At 55.7% G+C, this 17,406-nt stretch overlaps 3 protein-coding genes across 10 annotated transcripts in view; 1 reads left to right on the top strand and 2 right to left on the bottom strand.

Annotated features, from left to right (window-relative positions):
* MAST1 (microtubule associated serine/threonine kinase 1) overlaps positions 1 to 5,066 on the top strand; it is a 31,166-nt gene extending 26,100 nt beyond the window's left edge. For 4 of the 6 annotated variants that reach the window (XM_085012720.1, XM_021083720.2, XM_021083721.2 and 1 more), the window contains 7 exons: positions 45 to 292; positions 610 to 816; positions 1,008 to 1,237; positions 1,545 to 1,667; positions 1,795 to 1,931; positions 3,428 to 3,615; positions 3,725 to 5,066. In XM_085012720.1, the coding sequence (XP_084868846.1) occupies positions 45 to 292; positions 610 to 816; positions 1,008 to 1,237; positions 1,545 to 1,667; positions 1,795 to 1,931; positions 3,428 to 3,615; positions 3,725 to 4,983 (2,392 nt within the window). In that variant the 3' untranslated portion in view covers positions 4,984 to 5,066. The remainder of the gene's footprint in view (positions 1 to 44; positions 293 to 609; positions 817 to 1,007; positions 1,238 to 1,544; positions 1,668 to 1,794; positions 1,932 to 3,427; positions 3,616 to 3,724) is intronic. The other 2 variants (XM_085012722.1, XM_085012721.1) reach the window with 1 other exon arrangement.
* Positions 5,067 to 5,317: 251 nt separating this feature from the next.
* On the bottom strand, positions 5,318 to 8,282 carry DNASE2 (deoxyribonuclease 2, lysosomal). Of its 3 annotated transcripts, XM_085009697.1 has the most exons (7): positions 8,238 to 8,282; positions 7,918 to 8,032; positions 7,650 to 7,827; positions 7,477 to 7,555; positions 6,778 to 6,942; positions 6,490 to 6,687; positions 5,318 to 5,856 (listed from the first exon to the last, which is right to left on the bottom strand). In XM_085009697.1, exons 2-7 carry the CDS (start codon positions 8,010 to 8,012, stop codon positions 5,477 to 5,479), a joined length of 1,095 nt encoding a protein of 364 aa, XP_084865823.1. In that variant the 5' UTR covers positions 8,013 to 8,032; positions 8,238 to 8,282; the 3' UTR covers positions 5,318 to 5,476.
* A 1,393-nt stretch (positions 8,283 to 9,675) lies between these two features.
* On the bottom strand, positions 9,676 to 13,410 carry KLF1 (KLF transcription factor 1). Its single transcript, NM_001134350.2, is given in 3 exon segments — positions 9,676 to 10,333; positions 11,767 to 12,607; positions 13,273 to 13,410. Coding segments are annotated over 3 exon segments (1,104 nt in total). The 5' UTR covers positions 13,360 to 13,410; the 3' UTR covers positions 9,676 to 10,157.
* Between the last annotated feature and the right edge of the window lie 3,996 nt (positions 13,411 to 17,406).

Below are 17,406 nucleotides of genomic sequence, written 5' to 3'. Positions count from 1 at the left end.
ACCAAAAGGGGAGTAACTCCTCTGACCACGTCCACTCTGCGCAGCAAGCGCTTCTCAGCGTCCGAGGCCAGCTTCCTGGAGGGGGAGGCCAGTCCCCCGTTGGGCACACGCCGTCGTTTCTCGGCGCTGCTGGAGCCCAGTCGCTTCAGCGCCCCCCAAGAAGATGAGGATGAGGCCCGGCTGCGCAGGCCTCCCCGGCCCAGCTCTGATCCCCCGGGCTCGCTGGATGTGCGAGCCCTCAAAGAGGCAGCTCAAGGGGAAGGCACCCCCAGTGCCGGCGACTCGGAGGCCAGTGAGTCCCCCATCCTGCCGCCTTGCCCATTTCCCAGTGGCTATATTTGAGTGTTCAATGAGCTTGGTATTGCTTATGCAAGTCCTCATGTACCCTTCACACTCCAACCTAGATTCAGACCGGTATTCCATGCTCAGTAACAAGTGTATTTGAGCTCTTCTCTGCGTCAGGGGCTGTTCCAGATGCATGTTACCTGATCTCATGAAATTCGCGATCCAGCCAGAGAGAGAAGTGGGAAGAGCATTCCAGGCAGAGTGAACAGCGTGCAAGAAGGTTATGACCCTGGACAGACCCCTAACCCATCTGCTCTGTTGCAGCTGACCGCCTACACCCAGGTGACCTCTGCCCACCCTTGAAGGATGGGGACACATCAGGCCCAAGAGCCACCAATGACCTGGTTCTGCGCCGGGCGCGGCACCAGCAGTTGTCAGGGGACCCCGCGGTAGAGAAGCGGCCTTCTCGAACGGGGGGCAAAGTCATCAAGTCAGCCTCGGCCACTGCCTTGTCTGTCATGATCCCTGCAGGTAATGCTGGGCCCTACCTGGAAGGGAGGGGCTGCACCTATTTGCACCTGGTGCATTTTCCCAGTCCACAGTGATTGACTGTGGAATGGGCCAATGAGAGCTCTGGGATTTTGACTGGGGAAGAGGAAGGAGCAGACAGAGGGAGAGCTGTCTGTTGGCTCTGACTTCTGACCATGGGTCTGTGCCTGCAGTGGACGCTCACGGAAGCTCACCCCTGGCCAGCCCCATGTCCCCACGATCACTCTCCTCCAACCCATCCTCACGGGACTCCTCACCTAGCCGAGACTACTCACCGGCTGTCAGTGGGCTTCGCTCCCCCATCACCATCCAACGTTCGGGCAAGAAGTATGGCTTCACACTGCGTGCCATCCGTGTCTACATGGGCGACTCAGATGTCTACAGTGTACACCACATTGTCTGGGTGAGCACTCATGGGTGGAGTCTGAGTTCTACAGTGGGAGTGGGGAGAAAAAAGGCACCCTTCCCCCAGGGATGAGATATAGCTCAAACTCTGGAACCAGGAAGCCTGGGTGAGACTCCCCTGTGACCCACCTCTATCACTTTCCTCTGAACCTCAGGTTCTTCATTTGTAAACTGGGGAGAATAATTGCTGTTTCATAAAGTGTTATGAAGATTACTGTGCATACAGTGCTAGGTGTCTGCCATAAGGGAACTTTCCTTGTTACCAATCCTGTTAACCCCGCCCCCTTGGGGTGCCCTGTCCCCAGCACGTGGAGGAGGGGGGCCCAGCCCAGGAGGCAGGGCTCTGCGCCGGGGACCTCATCACCCACGTGAACGGGGAGCCTGTGCATGGCATGGTGCATCCCGAAGTCGTGGAGCTGATCCTTAAGGTGAGTTCACGGGAGAGAATGAATTGTCTGGGGGTGAGGGGTGGGGAGAGAAGTTTAGGGAGATCCTGGGGAGCTGGAGCTGCCAGAACAGCCTCCAGCAGAGAGCTTTCCCCTTTTCTTCCCCCAGAGTGGCAACAAGGTGGCCGTGACCACAACCCCCTTCGAAAATACCTCCATCCGCATTGGCCCTGCGCGGCGTAGCAGCTACAAGGCCAAAATGGCTCGGAGGAACAAGCGGCCCTCTGCCAAGGAGGGGCAGGAGAGGTGGGTGGAGTCAAATGTGATGGGTGGGGCTATAAGCCCCAGGCCGCTGGAACACTCCAGTTTTGAGCAATGTCCAAGGCTTACATGGGAGAGGCAAAGGTGGGGACAAAAGCATGGACATGCACAGAAAGTTGGCTGGGGTCACTGAGTGAAGAGCAAAAACAAGACAGATTGAGGGGCTGGGAAAGTGGGAGGAACCAGGAAAGGAAGATGTGCCAAACTCCTAGGATAGCAGGTTGCAGGGGAAGCGTCTGTGGCAATGTCTAGGGCAGAGCAAGCAGATGTGGACTAAAAGGGTGCTGTCCAGTAGATGATTCTGTCTTGCTGAATCATCTACTGGAAAGGTCTGAGGGAAGAGATTTCTATCTAAGATGCGCATTCCAGGCAAGACTCGGCCAGTAGAAATAATTTCTTCCCTTATGGGTATGATGAGTTGGGATAGGTGCGTGGGGACAGAAGAATTTTCTGTTTTGATTAGTGGGTTTGGCCTGGACAGGCAGAAAGTGGGAGGAGATCCCGTTGTGGCTCAATGGTAACCAAGGGACTAGTATCCATGAAGACGTGGTTTTGATCCCTGGCCTCCCTCAGTGGAATAAGGATCTGGCATTGCCCTGAGCTGTGGTGTAGGCCAGAGGCTACTGCTCTGATTGAACCCCTAGCCTGGGAACTTCCACATGCTGCTGGTGTGGCCCTAAAAAGACCAAAAAAAAAAAAAAAAAAAAAAAAAAGTGCGTATTTGAATGAGAGGGGCCAGGCTGAGTTCAGTGAATTTCTTCCTGCCCTGATAGGTGGGTTTAGCTGCAGAGGGCGAGGGTAGACTAGTGGGCGGAGCCAGAAAAAAGCTGGTTGGTGGAGGCGGGGGTGGGGTGGGGTGGTTCTTTTTAGGGCTGTACCCTCTGCACATGGAAGTTCCCAGGCTAGGGGGTTGCAACAGAGCTAGAGCTGCCAGCCTACACCACAGCCACAGTAACCTCTGATCTGAGCGGCTTCTGCGACTATACCACCGTTCACGGCAATGCCAGATCCCCAACCCACTGAGGGAGGCCAGGGACTGAACCCGCATCCTCATGGATACTAGTCGGATTCATTTCTGCTGTGCCACAATGGGAACTCCCCTGGTTGTGCTTTGCTGCGAGTTTCTAGCTTGGACTGAGAGTGGTCAGAAAGGAATGAGTAGGTGCTCCTGCTGTGGCGCAACGAGATCGGTGGCTTCTTGGGAGCTCTGGGATGAGGGTTTGATCCCCGGCCTAGCATAGTGTGATCCCGTGTTGCCTCAGCTGCCTGGCCTAGGAGCTCCATATCCCGCCGCCAAAAAAAAGGTGGGGGGTAGGTCCTAAGAGGGCAAGAGGGTCAGAGGGTCTTGATAGGGAGGTTGTAGCTGGAGAGGAAGGGACAGAAGCGGTGGGCGGTCCCAGGAGGTGCCTTGGAGACCTGAGGTGGGAGGAGCCGGGACCTTTGGAGTCTGGGCTAGGGAAGGTTGTTCCCTGGTCCTCCAGCAAAAAGCGCAGCTCCCTCTTCCGCAAGATCACGAAACAGTCGAACCTGCTGCACACTAGCCGCTCGCTGTCGTCGTTGAACCGCTCGCTGTCGTCCAGCGACAGTCTCCCGGGCTCGCCCACGCACGGGCTGCCGGCGCGCTCTCCCACCCACAGCTACCGCTCCACGCCTGATTCCGCCTACCTAGGTAGGCCCTGCGCCTGCGCTGGGGGAGAGCAGCGGGCGGTGGCGGGGAGGTTCCCTCGCGGTGTCCCCTCCGCCCCCCGCCCTCAATACCTTCTCCCGCCCGCCCCCAGGAGCCTCGTCCCAGAGCAGCTCGCCGGCCTCTAGCACGCCCAACTCGCCGGCATCGTCGGCCTCGCACCACATCCGGCCCAGCACGCTGCACGGTCTGTCGCCAAAGCTGCACCGCCAGTACCGCTCTGCGCGCTGCAAGTCTGCCGGCAACATCCCACTGTCGCCGCTGGCGCACACGCCGTCCCCCACGCAGGCCTCACCGCCGCCCCTGCCCGGCCACACAGTGGGCAGCTCGCATACGACCCAGAGCTTCCCAGCCAAATTGCACTCGTCCCCACCGGTGGTGCGGCCGCGTCCCAAGAGTGCCGAGCCTCCGCGCTCGCCACTCCTCAAACGCGTGCAGTCGGCCGAGAAGCTGGGAGCCTCGCTGGGCGCCGACAAGAAGGGCGCACTGCGCAAACACAGCCTCGAGGTGGGCCACCCGGATTTCCGCAAGGACTTCCATGGCGAGCTGGCACTGCACAGCCTCGCGGAGTCGGACGGCGAGACGCCCCCTGTTGAGGGTCCCGGAGCGTCCCGACAGGTCGCAGTCCGCCGCCTGGGCCGCCAGGAGTCGCCCCTGAGCCTGGGCGCGGACCCGCTGCTGCCCGAGGGCGCCCCCAGGCCGCCGGCACTGATTAAGGAGAAGGAGTCCCCAGGCGGCGCTGAGGCCTGCACCCCGCCCCGTGTGACGACCCCCGGGGGTCGGACCCTAGAGCGGGACTCCAGCAGCAGGCAACACCAGAGTGTGCAGACAGAGGATGGCATGGGTGGGGGGGCCAGGGCCGTGGCCAAGGCCGCGCTGAGCCCAGTGCAGGAACATGAGACGGGCCGGCGCAGCAGCTCTGGTGAAGCAGGCACACCTCCGGTGCCCATTGTCGTAGAGCCAGTGCGGCCTGGGGCCAAAGCAGAGGTGTCCCAGCCCCCTGGTGTGGACTCCAAGGGGTTGCAGGAATCTGCACCCCTGTCGCCTCCTGCACCCGAGGCCCCCCGGGGCCGGGAGCGCTGGGTGCTGGAAGTGGTGGAGGAGCGGACCACTCTGAGCGGGCCTCGTTCCAAACCTGTCTCTCCCAAGCTCTCCCCAGACCCCCAGACTCCCTCCCCAGCCCCAACAAAGAATGTGCCCAGCAGTGCGGGGCTCCCAGCCCCACCTGCTTCCCTTCTGGTCCCAACCACCAAGCCTGAGGTGGGGCTGACCTCAAGGTGCCCTGCTGAAGCTGTGCCCCCAGCAGGCCTGACCAAAAAAGGGGCGCCCTGCCCCATGCCCCCAGGCCCATAGCAGAGGGAGCCGCTGGCCCTGCGCTGTACAGCCACCTGTATACATATGTACACATATAAATAAAGTGCTTCTGTGCTGCGTGAGCTTTCTGGGGCTCACCCCTCCTCCCCTAGCAAGGCAGAACATCCTGTTTCTGCCCCTTTGCCTGTGTGCTTGTTGAGGGGTGGAGCTCTAGTCCTGGTTACCATGAAGAGGAGAGGTGAACCTTGGCTGCATTCTTCCTTGTGGTCCCACTTGGTGTCTCACCTTTCTGCCAGCTGCCCCCACATCCTTAGCAAACTGAAGTGTTGTTCTGAATCCTAGTTCCCACCTGAAGAAAAGATTAACAGCCTCATTCACCAATTCACTTTTATTCCTTAGCAATCCTGAGGCAGGTGTTAGGATTCCCATTTTGCAGATGAGTAGACTGAGTCACAGAGGCACACAATTAAGGCTGAACTGTTGAGAGGGGACTAAACAGATTCAAACTGAAGTCTGAATTGGCCCCTGAGCCTTAATCCTTTGCTGGGCTTCTTGGAGAGAAGGCCCTGTTCTCCTTCTCACAGGGCTCCCAGGCCTTCACCAGAGGCTTGAAGGCCTTCCAGAGTGCAGGCAGCTGGGCACACAGTGTGCCCCCACCCCGATGCTCCTCTCTTTTGTTCCGATTCATGTCACCCACACAGGTCCAGGGCCTTTCTGGGGCTACACACCACTTGGAGTGGTCTTCTGTGGCATTGAAGTTTGGCCCCGCTGGGCCAGGAAAGGCTATCTGGGTCACATCCAGCACGTGCTGGACCCCAGAGCAGTTGGAGGGCAGGATTCCAGCAGATCTTTGCCAGAATTGGACCTGCAGGTTGCTGCCAAGGGCTTCTGCCAACCAGCCAGAGTACAGGTCTGTAGAGGATGGAAAGGCATGGGCAAGGTCAAGGACACTGCTTGGGATTCCCTAGGCCAATTCTCTCTGAACTCAGTTCCCTCCATTCCTGATAACCTAGGAAATTTATGGTTATTTAAGATTTAAATCTAAGACTAATAGTCCTGGAATTCCCATTGTGGCTTAGTGAGTTAAAAATCCAACTAGTGTCCGTGAGGATGCAGGTTTGATCCCTGGCCTACCTCAGTAGGTTAAGGATCTGGTGTTGCTGTGGCTGAGATGTAGGCTGGCAGCTGCAGCTCTGATTCGACCCCTAGCCTGGGAACTTCCATATTGTCAGGGGTGTGGCCCAAAAAAAAAAGAAAAAGAAGAAAAAAAAAGAGTAATAGTCCTTACTAACTACTTTATATGCATCCCTTCACTCATGATGGCCCTTTAAAATGGTACCCCCATTTTTCAGATAACCCAGTTCAGGCCCTGATTAAACCAGCATTACATAGCCAGAAACCAATATTTGAACCCAGGTCTAGTGCTTGTTTACCTCTCATGCAATTGACTCCCAAAGTGTCCTCCTCTCTGTCCCTGACCTGTCCTCAACCATGGATAAACCCTCTGTGCAGAGAAAGAGTTCAACCCTCATTCTCAGGGCTCACCGTCTCCAAAGTTTCCACACTTAGCAAAGCTCTGGAATGAGGCCCCTGCTTTTGATGTGAGTGTTACACTGCTGTTCCAGGGTTCCTGGAGAACATGATGGCCCTTGACTACCTCCTCCAGGTAGGGGAATTTCCTGGCGAAGTCTCCCTCCAGCTTGTAATCATACACCATGGGGTAGGTGTAGGTCAGCTGTCTGCCTAGAGGGCAAGGGGAGAAGAAAATGAGGGACTGTTTCAAGTTGCTGGCTTGGGAATCAGGGACTCACCCGCCTCCCTGTCTCCACTTACTGATATTCAGGAACTGGGTGAGAGGGAAAGATACGCAGATCAGTGTCTGCCCATAGGTTCGGGCGCTAGGAGGCCAGCTGTATGCAGCAGAGGAGGAAGGTGGAGGGAAGTTTGGAACGCTGTGGATTAGCCAGAAGCCCCCTTCTTGGTCCAGGAGCAGTACACCTGAACCAAAAATTGGGGGTCAGGGGGACTGCTTGAGGCAGTCACAGGCAAGCACATGTGCAACCAGGAACACTCTTTGTCTGGAGATTGTGGAGGCAGTGTCAGGACCACTGCTGAGCTCAGATTCCACAGCCATAAATTCTCATAGCCCAGAAGAAGGACAACATTGATGTAAGGAAAAACAGGAGCTCCACTGTGGCACAAAGGGCTTGTTGGAGGCTAGGAAACACTGGGACTTGGGTTTGATCTCCGACCCCACACAGCACAGTGGGTTAACCCCAAATGGTGGGTTAAGGACCTGGCTTCAGCTTAGGTTGAGACTGTGGCTGGGATCTGATCCCTGGCCTGGGAACTCCTTATGCCTCCGGGCAGCCAAAAATGAAAAAAAAAAGAAAAAGAAAAAGGAAAAACATGCCTAGGGTCTGACAGAACAGTCCCCCCTCATCCTCACCCCCACCCCCCGGCCCAGGATAAGCTGGGGAAAATGCAGAGGGAAACCAAAACCCTTTCCCCGCACCCCCAGTCTGGCCTCACCCTTCGTGTGCCCACGGTTGGAAGAGTGCTGAGATCCTCTGTATTTAGGCGGTTGATCATTGTAGAGCAGGAAAGCTAGCTGGGGAAGATGGACAAGGGCAACGTGAAGGTTTCCCGCGGGTCAGGCCCACTCTAGAGTCCTACCGAAAGTTCCACCCTGGGGGTCCCTTCACCTGGCTGGTGTTTCGGTACAGCGGCAGCAGGCTGCGGCCCAAGGCGCCTGTGGAGCTGTTGATGGACCCCGCGCCGTCGCGCCAGCCTCCTGACTCCTCGTCCAAGTACTTGTACCGGAGCCCGCTCTGAGCCACATCTCCGGGACTGCTGTGGGCCGGCAGCTTGTAGACAACGAACCTGGACGTTGGAGAACGGACAGAAATGAAGAGATGGAACCCCAGTCCTCACCCAGGAGTGCAGCAATCCCCGGAGCGCCCGCCTTCTCACCAGTCCACAGGCTGCCCCGAGTCTCCGTAGCAGGTCAGGGTCCCCACAGGGACCCAGAGCAGCGCGGCCAATAGCAGGGGGCTCAGCGTGGCCATACAGCTAAAGGTCTAGGAATCTGTGTTGGGACAGCGAGGCGCGGGGGTCACGAGCTCTGCCCAGCCCGGCCCCTTTTGACTTTCACTTCCCCAAACCCCAAACCCGGGACTTCACGAGGACAGAGACTCCGCCCGCGAGTCGAGAATCAGAGATTTGAAAAGGCGGGGAGGGCGGTGGGGGGCGCGGGGCTTCCTTTTGGGCAAGTCACTCCCGTAGGCTCCCACCCCCGCTCCGGCCTGTGTGCAGCCAGCTCCTGCTGGTGGCGGACTGGTCCCGGATAGACTCCACCCTCTGGCTCGGCATAGACCACGCCCCCTCACGGCAAGGTGGTTCCCTTCTCTGAGCTCCGACTCTGCTCCTGGCCAATCACAGCACACGTTTCTTCACTAGGCCCTGCCTCCGTCTCTTTCAATTCGGGCTAATCTCAATCAACACTCTTGCATGTAACCTCGTTCTACTCCATCACTCTGACCCTGGCTTCTTGTTTGCTCTCTCTCGCTTTCTCTCTCTCTTTTTTCTTTTTCTTTTTCTTTTTTTCTTTTTTTGTAGCACGTGGAGCTTCCCAGGCTAGGGGTCCAATTGGAGCTGTAGTCGCCAGCCTACACCACAGCCACAGCAACACCTGATCCTTAGCCCACTGAGAGAGGCCCACGATTGAACCTAGGTACTCATGTTTAATAGATTCTTTTCCGCTGAGCCATGACGGGAACTCCTCTCTCTCTCCCTCTCCCTCACCCTCAGCCTAGCCTTTTCTCTCTCTCTCTTTAGGGCCGTACCTGAGGCATAGAGAAGTTCCCAGGCTAGGGGACCAGTCAGAGCTGCAGCAGCTGGCCCAAGCCACAGCAATGCGGGATCCGAGCCTCATCTGCGACCTACGCCTGCAGCTTACGGCAACACCAGATCCTTACCCACTGAGCGAGGTCAGGGATGGAACCCGCATCCTCATCAACAATATGTCAGGTTCTTAACCCATTGGACCACAACGGGAACTCCCAAGGTTTGCTCTCTTAAAAGGCGCTTGGGGAGTTCCCGTCGTGGCTCAGTGGTTAACGAATCCTACTAGGAACCATGAGGTTGAGGGTTCTATCCCTGGCTTTGCTCAGTGGGTTAAGGACCCGGCATTGCCGTGAGCTGTGGTGTAGGTTGCAGACACGGCTCAGATCCCGTGTTGCTGTGGCTCTGGTGTAGGCCGGTGGCTACAGCTCCAATTAGACCCTTATCCTGGGAACCTCCATATGCCGTGGGAGTGGCCCAAGAAATGGCAAAAAGACAAAAAGACAAAAAAAAAAAAAAAAAGGCGCTTGGGCTCCTGGTCCTCCCGCTTCATTCTGCGTGTCCCACCCCCACCCCCCACCCCCAAGATTCGAGGGTTCACTTTGGATTGCGGCAGGGTGAAGGATGCTGGGGCTCTGGCACCCAGCTGAGGGTTCTTAAATGGAGGATGTGAACGTCCCTGGATTTCAAGGCAGGAGGCAAGAACCAGGTAGCTTGACCTTGGGGTGGGGGAGCGGCCAAGGCCTGCTGTGCCCAAAGAGGATTGCCCAGCCTTATGATATGAGGGTGAGAGTGTGTGTTTGCCCCCACCCCATACCACCTCTGAGGTTACAGCTTCCTCCCATCTTCCAGCACCCAAAACCCACGAAGTCAGACAAACACTGAAGCTTTATCTGGGAGGGGCATTTTTACAGGACCCATAACCATTCACAGCAGATGCCAGCCACTATGTGGAGCTTCAGGAGTCACAGTGTGAAGTCTTCTAGAACCAGGGTCTCTGACAAGCCTCATCCCACAACCCCTTCAGCTTTCTAGGGCCACCTATGAACTGGTCTGATGGTCCAGCTCTCTGAGGGTCTGTCTCTTTGTCAGAAGTGTTTAAGTGTCCACCCGAGTCCATTTATTTGGAGGTCTATCTTGCCGGGTCTATGTGACTGTGTGTCACTGTGTGGCTCCCTGTGGTCAAGGACATGTGGGAGCTTTCACTGGAGGCTCCCTCAGGTCTCTCTATGGGCCAGTCCTTGATCTTATGGTGGATCTGTGGGGCCAAGAGTCCTGACAAGGGTTCATCTGAGGGAAAACCACCCTGTGTGGATCCATTCGGGTTCCAACCCCAGTCCCTGGGGAAGGTCCAAGTGCCAGCGCTGGGCTCAAAGATGACGCTTCATATGCAAGGCCAGGTGATCGGAGCGGGAAAAAGCTCGCGGGCAGAGCTGGCAGCGGAAGGGGCGCTGTCCGGTGTGTTTTCGGTAGTGACGGGTCAGCTCATCAGAGCGCGCGAACCTCCAGCCACAGCCATCCCACGTGCAGGCGTATGGCTTCTCCCCTGTAGGGAAGAGGGAGCTTTGAGCGCCACTGTCTGTCCCACCTGGTTCCAGGGTCCTCTCCAGAATTGGGCCGCACTCCTTTGCCCAACCTTGGCTGGGACTAGGATGAGGCAAGTGAAGGGCCTAGGGTGCAAAATTTAAGGAGGCACTCTTCCAGGGAGAGCCTGAGTCTGCACCCAGGTGCGACCTCTGTGGCCCCGAACCTTCTGTGACCTGGCAGCAGGCTCGATTTCATTTCCTGGACACAAGTCGCATCTTTTACACTACTGGTCCTACTTCCTGTGCCCTGGTACCCTGTGCGCGCATCCTAATGCTATCACAGTCTCCATCCTTTGGCACTCTCCTCTGTGTTCCAGCCCCTCCCTTGCACCAGGGGGCCTTCCAGCTGCTGCCCAATCCTGACCCTGATCTTGGCTCTTGAGCCTAGAAATCCACCTGGTGTTCCAGGCCCTGTCTTCGGCGATTCCACTCTCTCCCTGCTAGACCTGGCCCCTCCTTCCTGAGTCCCAGTGCAGGTCTATACACGTGGGCCCATCCTCTGTGCAGACCCCGAAGAATAGGCCTCATCCCTCCTCTTCCCTGCCACTATTCTTCGTCCCCACCCATCTTTTGGCTCTTTGGGACCTGGCTTCTCCTCCTAAGCCCACCCTCTTCTGTTTCCCGGCTATTTTCCTTTACTCTTCAGGACCTGCCTGGGCGTCAGGGCTCCTGCAACTAACTCTTCTGAGCTCCAGCACACCCCCTACAGTCTGCCTCCGCCTCCATGCCAAGCAACCTAATTTTCATACCCCTGGTTAAGGCCCCAGAACCCCTAACTCCCGCTTCTTGCTGCCACAAACCTGAACCCTGTATCTTTGGCCCCACCCCTGGTATTTAGAATTGTCCCCTCCCCTCAGTCCCTCTAGCCCCATTCCCTACACCTCTGGTCCAGCTTTCTACTTCTCTGCCTGTCCCGGGCCCTGATCTTTTTTTTTTTTTTTTTTTTTTTGCTTTTTAGGGCAGAACCTGTGGCATATGCATGTTCCCAGGCTAGGGGTCGAATCGGAGCTGCAGCTGCGGGCCACAGCCACAGCAACACCACACCGCAGCTTGCGGCAACGCCGGATCCTTAACCCGCTGGGCTGGGCCAGGGATGGAACGCGTTTCCTCATGGATGCTGAGCCACAACAGGAACTCCCCAGGCCCAGATCTTACCCGTCGGTTCCCCAAAACGCTTCCCAGGTTTTCCAGATCCCTTCTCTGTCCCCACCCGCTTTCTGCACCGCTTGGGGTTGGACTCCTGGTGTCTCAGTCGGGTCCCAGCCTTTCCGCAGCACTTTGCTCCGAGATTTTGCTTTAGCCCCGCCCCTCGCTCTAGGTTTCCAACTAGACCGCACTCCTCTTCCAAGGCTCCGCCCCAGCCCCACCCCTGAGCCGGGCCCCGCCCCCTCACCGGTGTGCGTGCGTAGATGTGCCTTCAGGTGCGAGCTCTTAGTGTAGCTCTTGCCGCAGCCGGGGTGCGTACACGTGTGGGCCGCCTGCCTCTTGCGTGCCCAAGATCGCCGGCTGCGCTTGGATGGCGCAGCCTCTGCGGTTCCTCCTGAGTCTCCTGTGGTCCCCCCGAGTCCTGCACCTGCCGTCCCGGGTCCTAGACAACTCAGGAAGGAGTGAGGCGTAGCGGGGCCGGGCGCCGGGGCCGGGAGCCCACGGAAGAGCTGGAAGTGCCCTTGGTACTGCGGCATTGCGTACAGCCCTGGGTACCCGGACAGCAGCCCATAGGGGGCGCCCGGGGCTGCCTGCACTGGAAGCCCGGTCCGCGGGAAGTAGCTACCGGAGGAACCCGCACCTGGCCCCGGGTACATCGGCTGCAGCGGCAGCGCCTTTGGCTCGGGGGCTGGGATCAGGGCTGGGCCCACGTAGGCGTCGGGAGCCGGGGTTCGTGGGGTTGGGCGCGCCCAGCCCGGGTGCTCTTCGGCACCCAAGATCCCAGCCACCAACCCTGGGCCGCCTGCATAAGTGCCCAGAACATCGGGCGGCGTTGGGAATTGCGCCCCAGGGCCCTCGCCAGGAGCCAGGGTGCAAGTTTGGGGCGCGCAGGTCTGGGATGTGCTGCCCAGCTCTGGGCACTGGAAGTTGGTGAGGAGGAGATCCAGGTCCCAGGGGGTAGCCACGTCCCTCTCATCATCTTCGTTCTCCTTGGGTGCGTCTTCCAACTCCGGCCTCACATGGAGGGGTGGCCCGGTGGGGTCGGGGGGACCTGGGCCCAAGTCCTGCACCTCTTCAGAGCGCCACCACTGTGGGAGGGAGCCGGTAGCAAGAAGCTTCAGTGGACACCAGGGTATCCTGCCCAGAGATGATGGGGGGCCCGGATGCCCTGATGGGGGCAGGCTGGCCAGAGGCTCAGGAAAGGAATCTTGTTTGCTTGTCCATCATGTCAGTCTGTCCCACTCCCTCACACTGTCGTCCTCATGCCCCCCACCCCCATCTCAGCTCCAGAGACAGAGGTCTATCGGGTCAGGCTGGAGACAGCCGATAAGGCTTACATTATCTAGAGCCACACTGAGGCGTGGGGGAAGGGCTGACAGAGCCAAGAATGGAAGGTTAGGGAAGGCTCAGCCTTGCCTCAGTTTCCCCCCAGAATCTTCAACTCCTTCCCTGTCCCCCAACAAAACTAATCCCAAGATTAATTCATGGGTGTCCCCTAGACATATCTGCAATTTCCCTCTGATATCTGAGCTTGTCTCCCTGAGTCTAGATGTCCATGTTGTTCAGTTCCCAGCCTTAGTTTTCTGTGACAGAAATAGGCCCCTAGACCAAGGTCAGAACCCTGGCCTGCACTGAGGACTCACAGTCCTGACCAGGTCTCTGAATTCCAGGTAAAGATGCAGATCTGATCCCCCAGCTCTGTGGTCTGGGCCTGGAACCCCAGCCAGCCCGTCTAGACCCCACCTGACCCCACCTTGAGGAAGTCTTCCTGTGTGTCCGAGAAGGGGCCCAGGGTGGTCAGCGTGCTGATGGAGGGCAAGGCGGTCTCTGCTGCAGCCATGGCTGGCTGGTGCCTGCCCTGGGGCTCAGGCCTCTTCTCCTTTGGCAGCCTCGTGGGCTCTGAGGCTCTGCTGGCCCCTTGGAGGGCTCCTCTCTGCCCTTAGCTGATTGGCTGCAGCCCCTGATAAGGGGCAGGCAAAGGCGTGGGTCACTGTTTCTGGGGAACCGACTTGCCTAGGGCTGTTTGGGGCTGAGCCTTAAAGACTCATCCTGTATCCAAAGCCAATCAGATATTCAGGGGCTGGGGGTTCAGGGGCTGGGGGTTCAGGGGCTGGGCAGTGAGGCACTGGGTTCCCAGAGAAGGAGAAACTTGGGGACATGCTCTCAGTTACTTTCCTGGAGAAGGGGTGACAGACAGAATAAGGATTCTAGAAAGGAATTTTGAGAGCCCCCTTGCCTCTGGCAGGACATTCTGGCTCTCCCCTTCCCCAATAAACGGCAGCAACCGTGTTGATGGCGGGACTTGGCACAAACTCCCTGCCAAGGCAAGCATTATCAGACTCCCCAGATGCTGGAGGCTGCTATCAGGTGGGGGCCCAGATCAGCTAAGGCTCTGTCCCTGGTGAGTGGCAGGGCTGGGGGCTGGGGATTAACTTTTTTTTTAAGGGGTAGGGGAAGGACAGGGGTTTTCTTATCTTTTTGATCATTTTATTTTATTTTTTATTTCTAGGGACACACCTGCATCATATAGAAGTTCCAAGGCTAGGAGTTGAATCAGAGCTGCAGCGGCTGGCCTACAGCACAACAACAGCAACTCTGGATCTAAGTAGCATCTGCAACCTACTGCAGCTCAGAAAACACCGGATCCATTTAACCCAATGAGTGGGGCCAGGGATCGAACCCACATCCTCACGGATACTAGTGGTGTTCTTAACCCACTGAGCCACAACAGAAACTCCCAGGATTAACTTGCTTTTAAATTTCCTGGGTTGTGGGAGTTCCCGCTGTGGCTTGGCAGAAATGAATCTGACTAGCATCCATGAGGACGCAGGTTCAATCCCTGGCCTTGCTCAGTGGGATAAGGATCAGGCATTGCCGTAAGCTGTGGTGTAAATTCAAGATATGGCTTGGATTTGGCATTTCTGTGGCTGTGGCATAGGCTGGCAGCTGCAGCTCCAATTCAACCCCTAGCCTGGGAACCTCCATATGCCGTAGGTGCAGCCCTAGAAAGACTATATATATATATATATATATATATATATATTTTTTTTTTCCCCTGGGTTGTAAGCTTCCAGGGTCTGTGCACAGTGGCAGGAGAGTCCCTTGCCCATCAACCATCACTGTTTACCATGGAGACGCCCCCATCCCCCAGGCGGCATTGCAGGGAGTGTGGCTGTGTGGGGGCTGAGGCTGGTACAACTAGAGCTGCTCCAGTGTGATGGGGGCTGGGGAGGAGGAGGTGACCTTGTCTTCTGGGTGGGATAGGACTGTTGGATGGGGCCACAGGAAGCACCTGACTTGCAGGAGACCTAGCGGCTGCTTGATTTCTACCCCACATCGGGGGAGGGGGTCTAAGGTTCTGTACCAGAGACCTCCACTATAGTGTCGAGGGAATCCAAGTAGGCCACACAGACACACATCGTGGACACATAGTTCATAGTCACACACACACACCATGCAATTACATAATGACACAAAGTCCTGGTTCCTTAGTCACACATTTCATGTAGTCCCTGCATATATCAATGTGTATCTGTGTATCATATGCATAGACATACATTTCCCAGGCACAAAACAACCATACACTACATTGGTCACACAATGTTACAGTCACACAATCCCTCGGACATAGAATTCATAATCAGGTGCTAACAATCACACACAGTTACCCAAAGCACAATCACATGGACACGATTTAATCACAACTAAATAGAGGGAAGATTCCTGGAAGTATTGTCACAGAACTATAGAAGGTGCAGTCACACAATCCCATCGAACACAGATGGAGTCTCAGACACAAAAGTGTGAAATTCGTCCAGACAGCCATTCATAAACACACAATGATGTAGTCATGCACATTGTTACACATCTGGCAGAGACACAATCACACGCTTCAATCTTACATAGTCACAGTACCTGTCTCTGATACAGTATATAATTAATTTTTTCTTTTTTGGCTGCTCCAGGGCATATGGAGTTCCTGGGCCAAGGATCAGATCCAAGCTGCAGTTGCAATCTATGCCCACAGTGCCAGGCCAGGGATGGAACCTGAGTCCCAGTGCCCCAGCAACCCCGCCATCCTACTGGGCCACAGCGGGGATGCCTACATAAAACTGCTTAGTTACACAATTGCACAGCTACTAATGCCCAGCCACAGGGAGCACACCCAAACACAGACAACCACACTAACATGGAATCAAGCACCCTGATAGTGAAAAGCACTCAACTTCACACAGACACTGTGTAGGCATATCACACTACAGACACAACCAGAGGTGGTGCATGAAAAATGCATCACACAACAAGATAAATTATCATGTGTAACAAGGGGAGGAGCAAAAAAGTAATGCAAAAGCTAGCTCAACAAACCCTCTAAGATAGCTATTTAAAAAAGGGGATGGGGTTCCCACTGCAATGCAAAGGAATTGGCAGAGTCTTGGGAGCGCTGGGATGTGGGTTGGATCCTCAGGCTAGTACAGTGCGTTCCTTAAGTTTTGGCATTTTGGTAGCTGTTGCTTGGGTTCAGACAGAGGCTTAGATCTGATCCCTGACCTGGGAACTCCAGATGCCCTGGAACAGCAAAAATAAGGGGGGGGATTTCCCTGGTGGCTCAGCTAGTTAAGGATCTGGCATTGTCACTGCAGTGGCTTGGGTTGCTGCTGTGGTGTGGGTTCAATCTCTGGCACAGGAACTTCCCCATGTCATAGCCATGGCCAAAAAGAAAAGAAAAAAAAAGTAAAAAAAAAAAAAAATGGAGTTCCCATCGTAGCGCAGTGGAGGCGGGTCCGACTAGGAACCATGAGGTTGTGGGTTAGATCCCTGGCCTTGCTTGGTGGGTTGAAGATCTGGCATTGCCGTGAGCTGTGGTGTAGGTCGGCGGCTATGGCTCCAATTCGACCCCGGGCTTGGGAACCTCCATGTGCTGTGGGTGTGGGCCTGGAATGACAAAAGACAAAAATAAATAAATAAATAAATCACATATTATGATTCCATTTATATGAAATATCCAGAATAGGCAAATCCATAGAGACAGAAGGATTAATGGTTACCGAGGGCTGCTAGGAGGAGGAAATGGAGAATGATTGTTCAGTGAGTACAAGGTCTCCTTTTGGGAGTGATGGAATTGTTCTGGAACTAGATAGAGGTGATGGTTGTGCAACATTCTAAATATACCAAAACCCACTGAATTGTACACTTTATTATTATTATTGTTTTTTGCCCATACCCAAAGCATGTGGAAGTTCCCAGGCCAGGGATCAAAACTGCACCACAGTAGCGACCCAAGCCACTGGAGGGACAAGGCCGAATACCTAACACATTGAGCCACAGAGCTCTTGAATTGTACACTTTAAATGGTTCATTTTGGGAGTTCCTGCTGCAGCTCAGTGGGTTAAGAATCTGACTGTAGGAGTTCCCATCGTGGCACAGCAGAAACGAATCTGACTAGGAACTGCGAGGTTGTGGGTTCGATCGCTGGCCTTGCTCAGTGGGTTAAGGATCTGGCGTAGCTGTGAGCTGTAGTATGGGTCACAGACTCGGTTTGGATCTGGCATTGCTGTGAGCTGTGGTATGGGTCACAGACTCAGCTTGGATCTGGCATTGCTGTGGCTCTGGTGTAGGCTGGCAGCTGTAGCTTCCATTAGATGCCTAGTCTGGGAACCTCCATATGCTGCGGGTGTGGCCCTAAAAAGACAAAAAAAAAAAAAAAAAAAAAAAAAAAAAAAGAAAGAAAGAAAAGAAAAGAAAGAAAAGAAATTAGAGTGGTTTCCTGGACAGGAAAGCAGAGTTCCTCTTGGGGAGATAGCTCCTTGATTTGGGACAAGCTCTCAGGTGTGTTGGCTCTGAAGGGTGAAGAAAGAGGATGAGGGTCTAGAGAGAGGGGCAGGGC

This window comes from Sus scrofa, chromosome 2 (assembly GCF_054392235.1).
Source record: "Sus scrofa isolate SSC_HxYL_T2T_F1_AM1 chromosome 2, Sscrofa_HxYL_maternal_Yorkshire_Landrace_v2.0, whole genome shotgun sequence".
Taxonomy (NCBI): domain Eukaryota; kingdom Metazoa; phylum Chordata; class Mammalia; order Artiodactyla; family Suidae; genus Sus; species Sus scrofa.
Note: the sequence above shows the minus strand (reverse complement) of the source record. Positions and strands in the feature narration are given on the sequence as shown.

What these genes read in the sequence shown, in the direction of transcription:
- DNASE2 (XM_085009697.1), bottom strand. Translation starts at nt 8,012, where the DNA reads ATGGCCACGCTGAGCCCCCTGCTATTGGCCGCGCTGCTCTGGGTCCCT. An exon ending in CACCCAGTTCCTGAATATCA is followed by an intron (nt 6,688 to 6,777) that starts GTAAGTGGAGAC and finishes CTTGCCCTCTAG; the next exon opens with GCAGACAGCTGACCTACACC. An exon ending in GTGTGGAAACTTTGGAGACG is followed by an intron (nt 5,857 to 6,489) that starts GTGAGCCCTGAG and finishes CATCCTCTACAG; the next exon opens with ACCTGTACTCTGGCTGGTTG.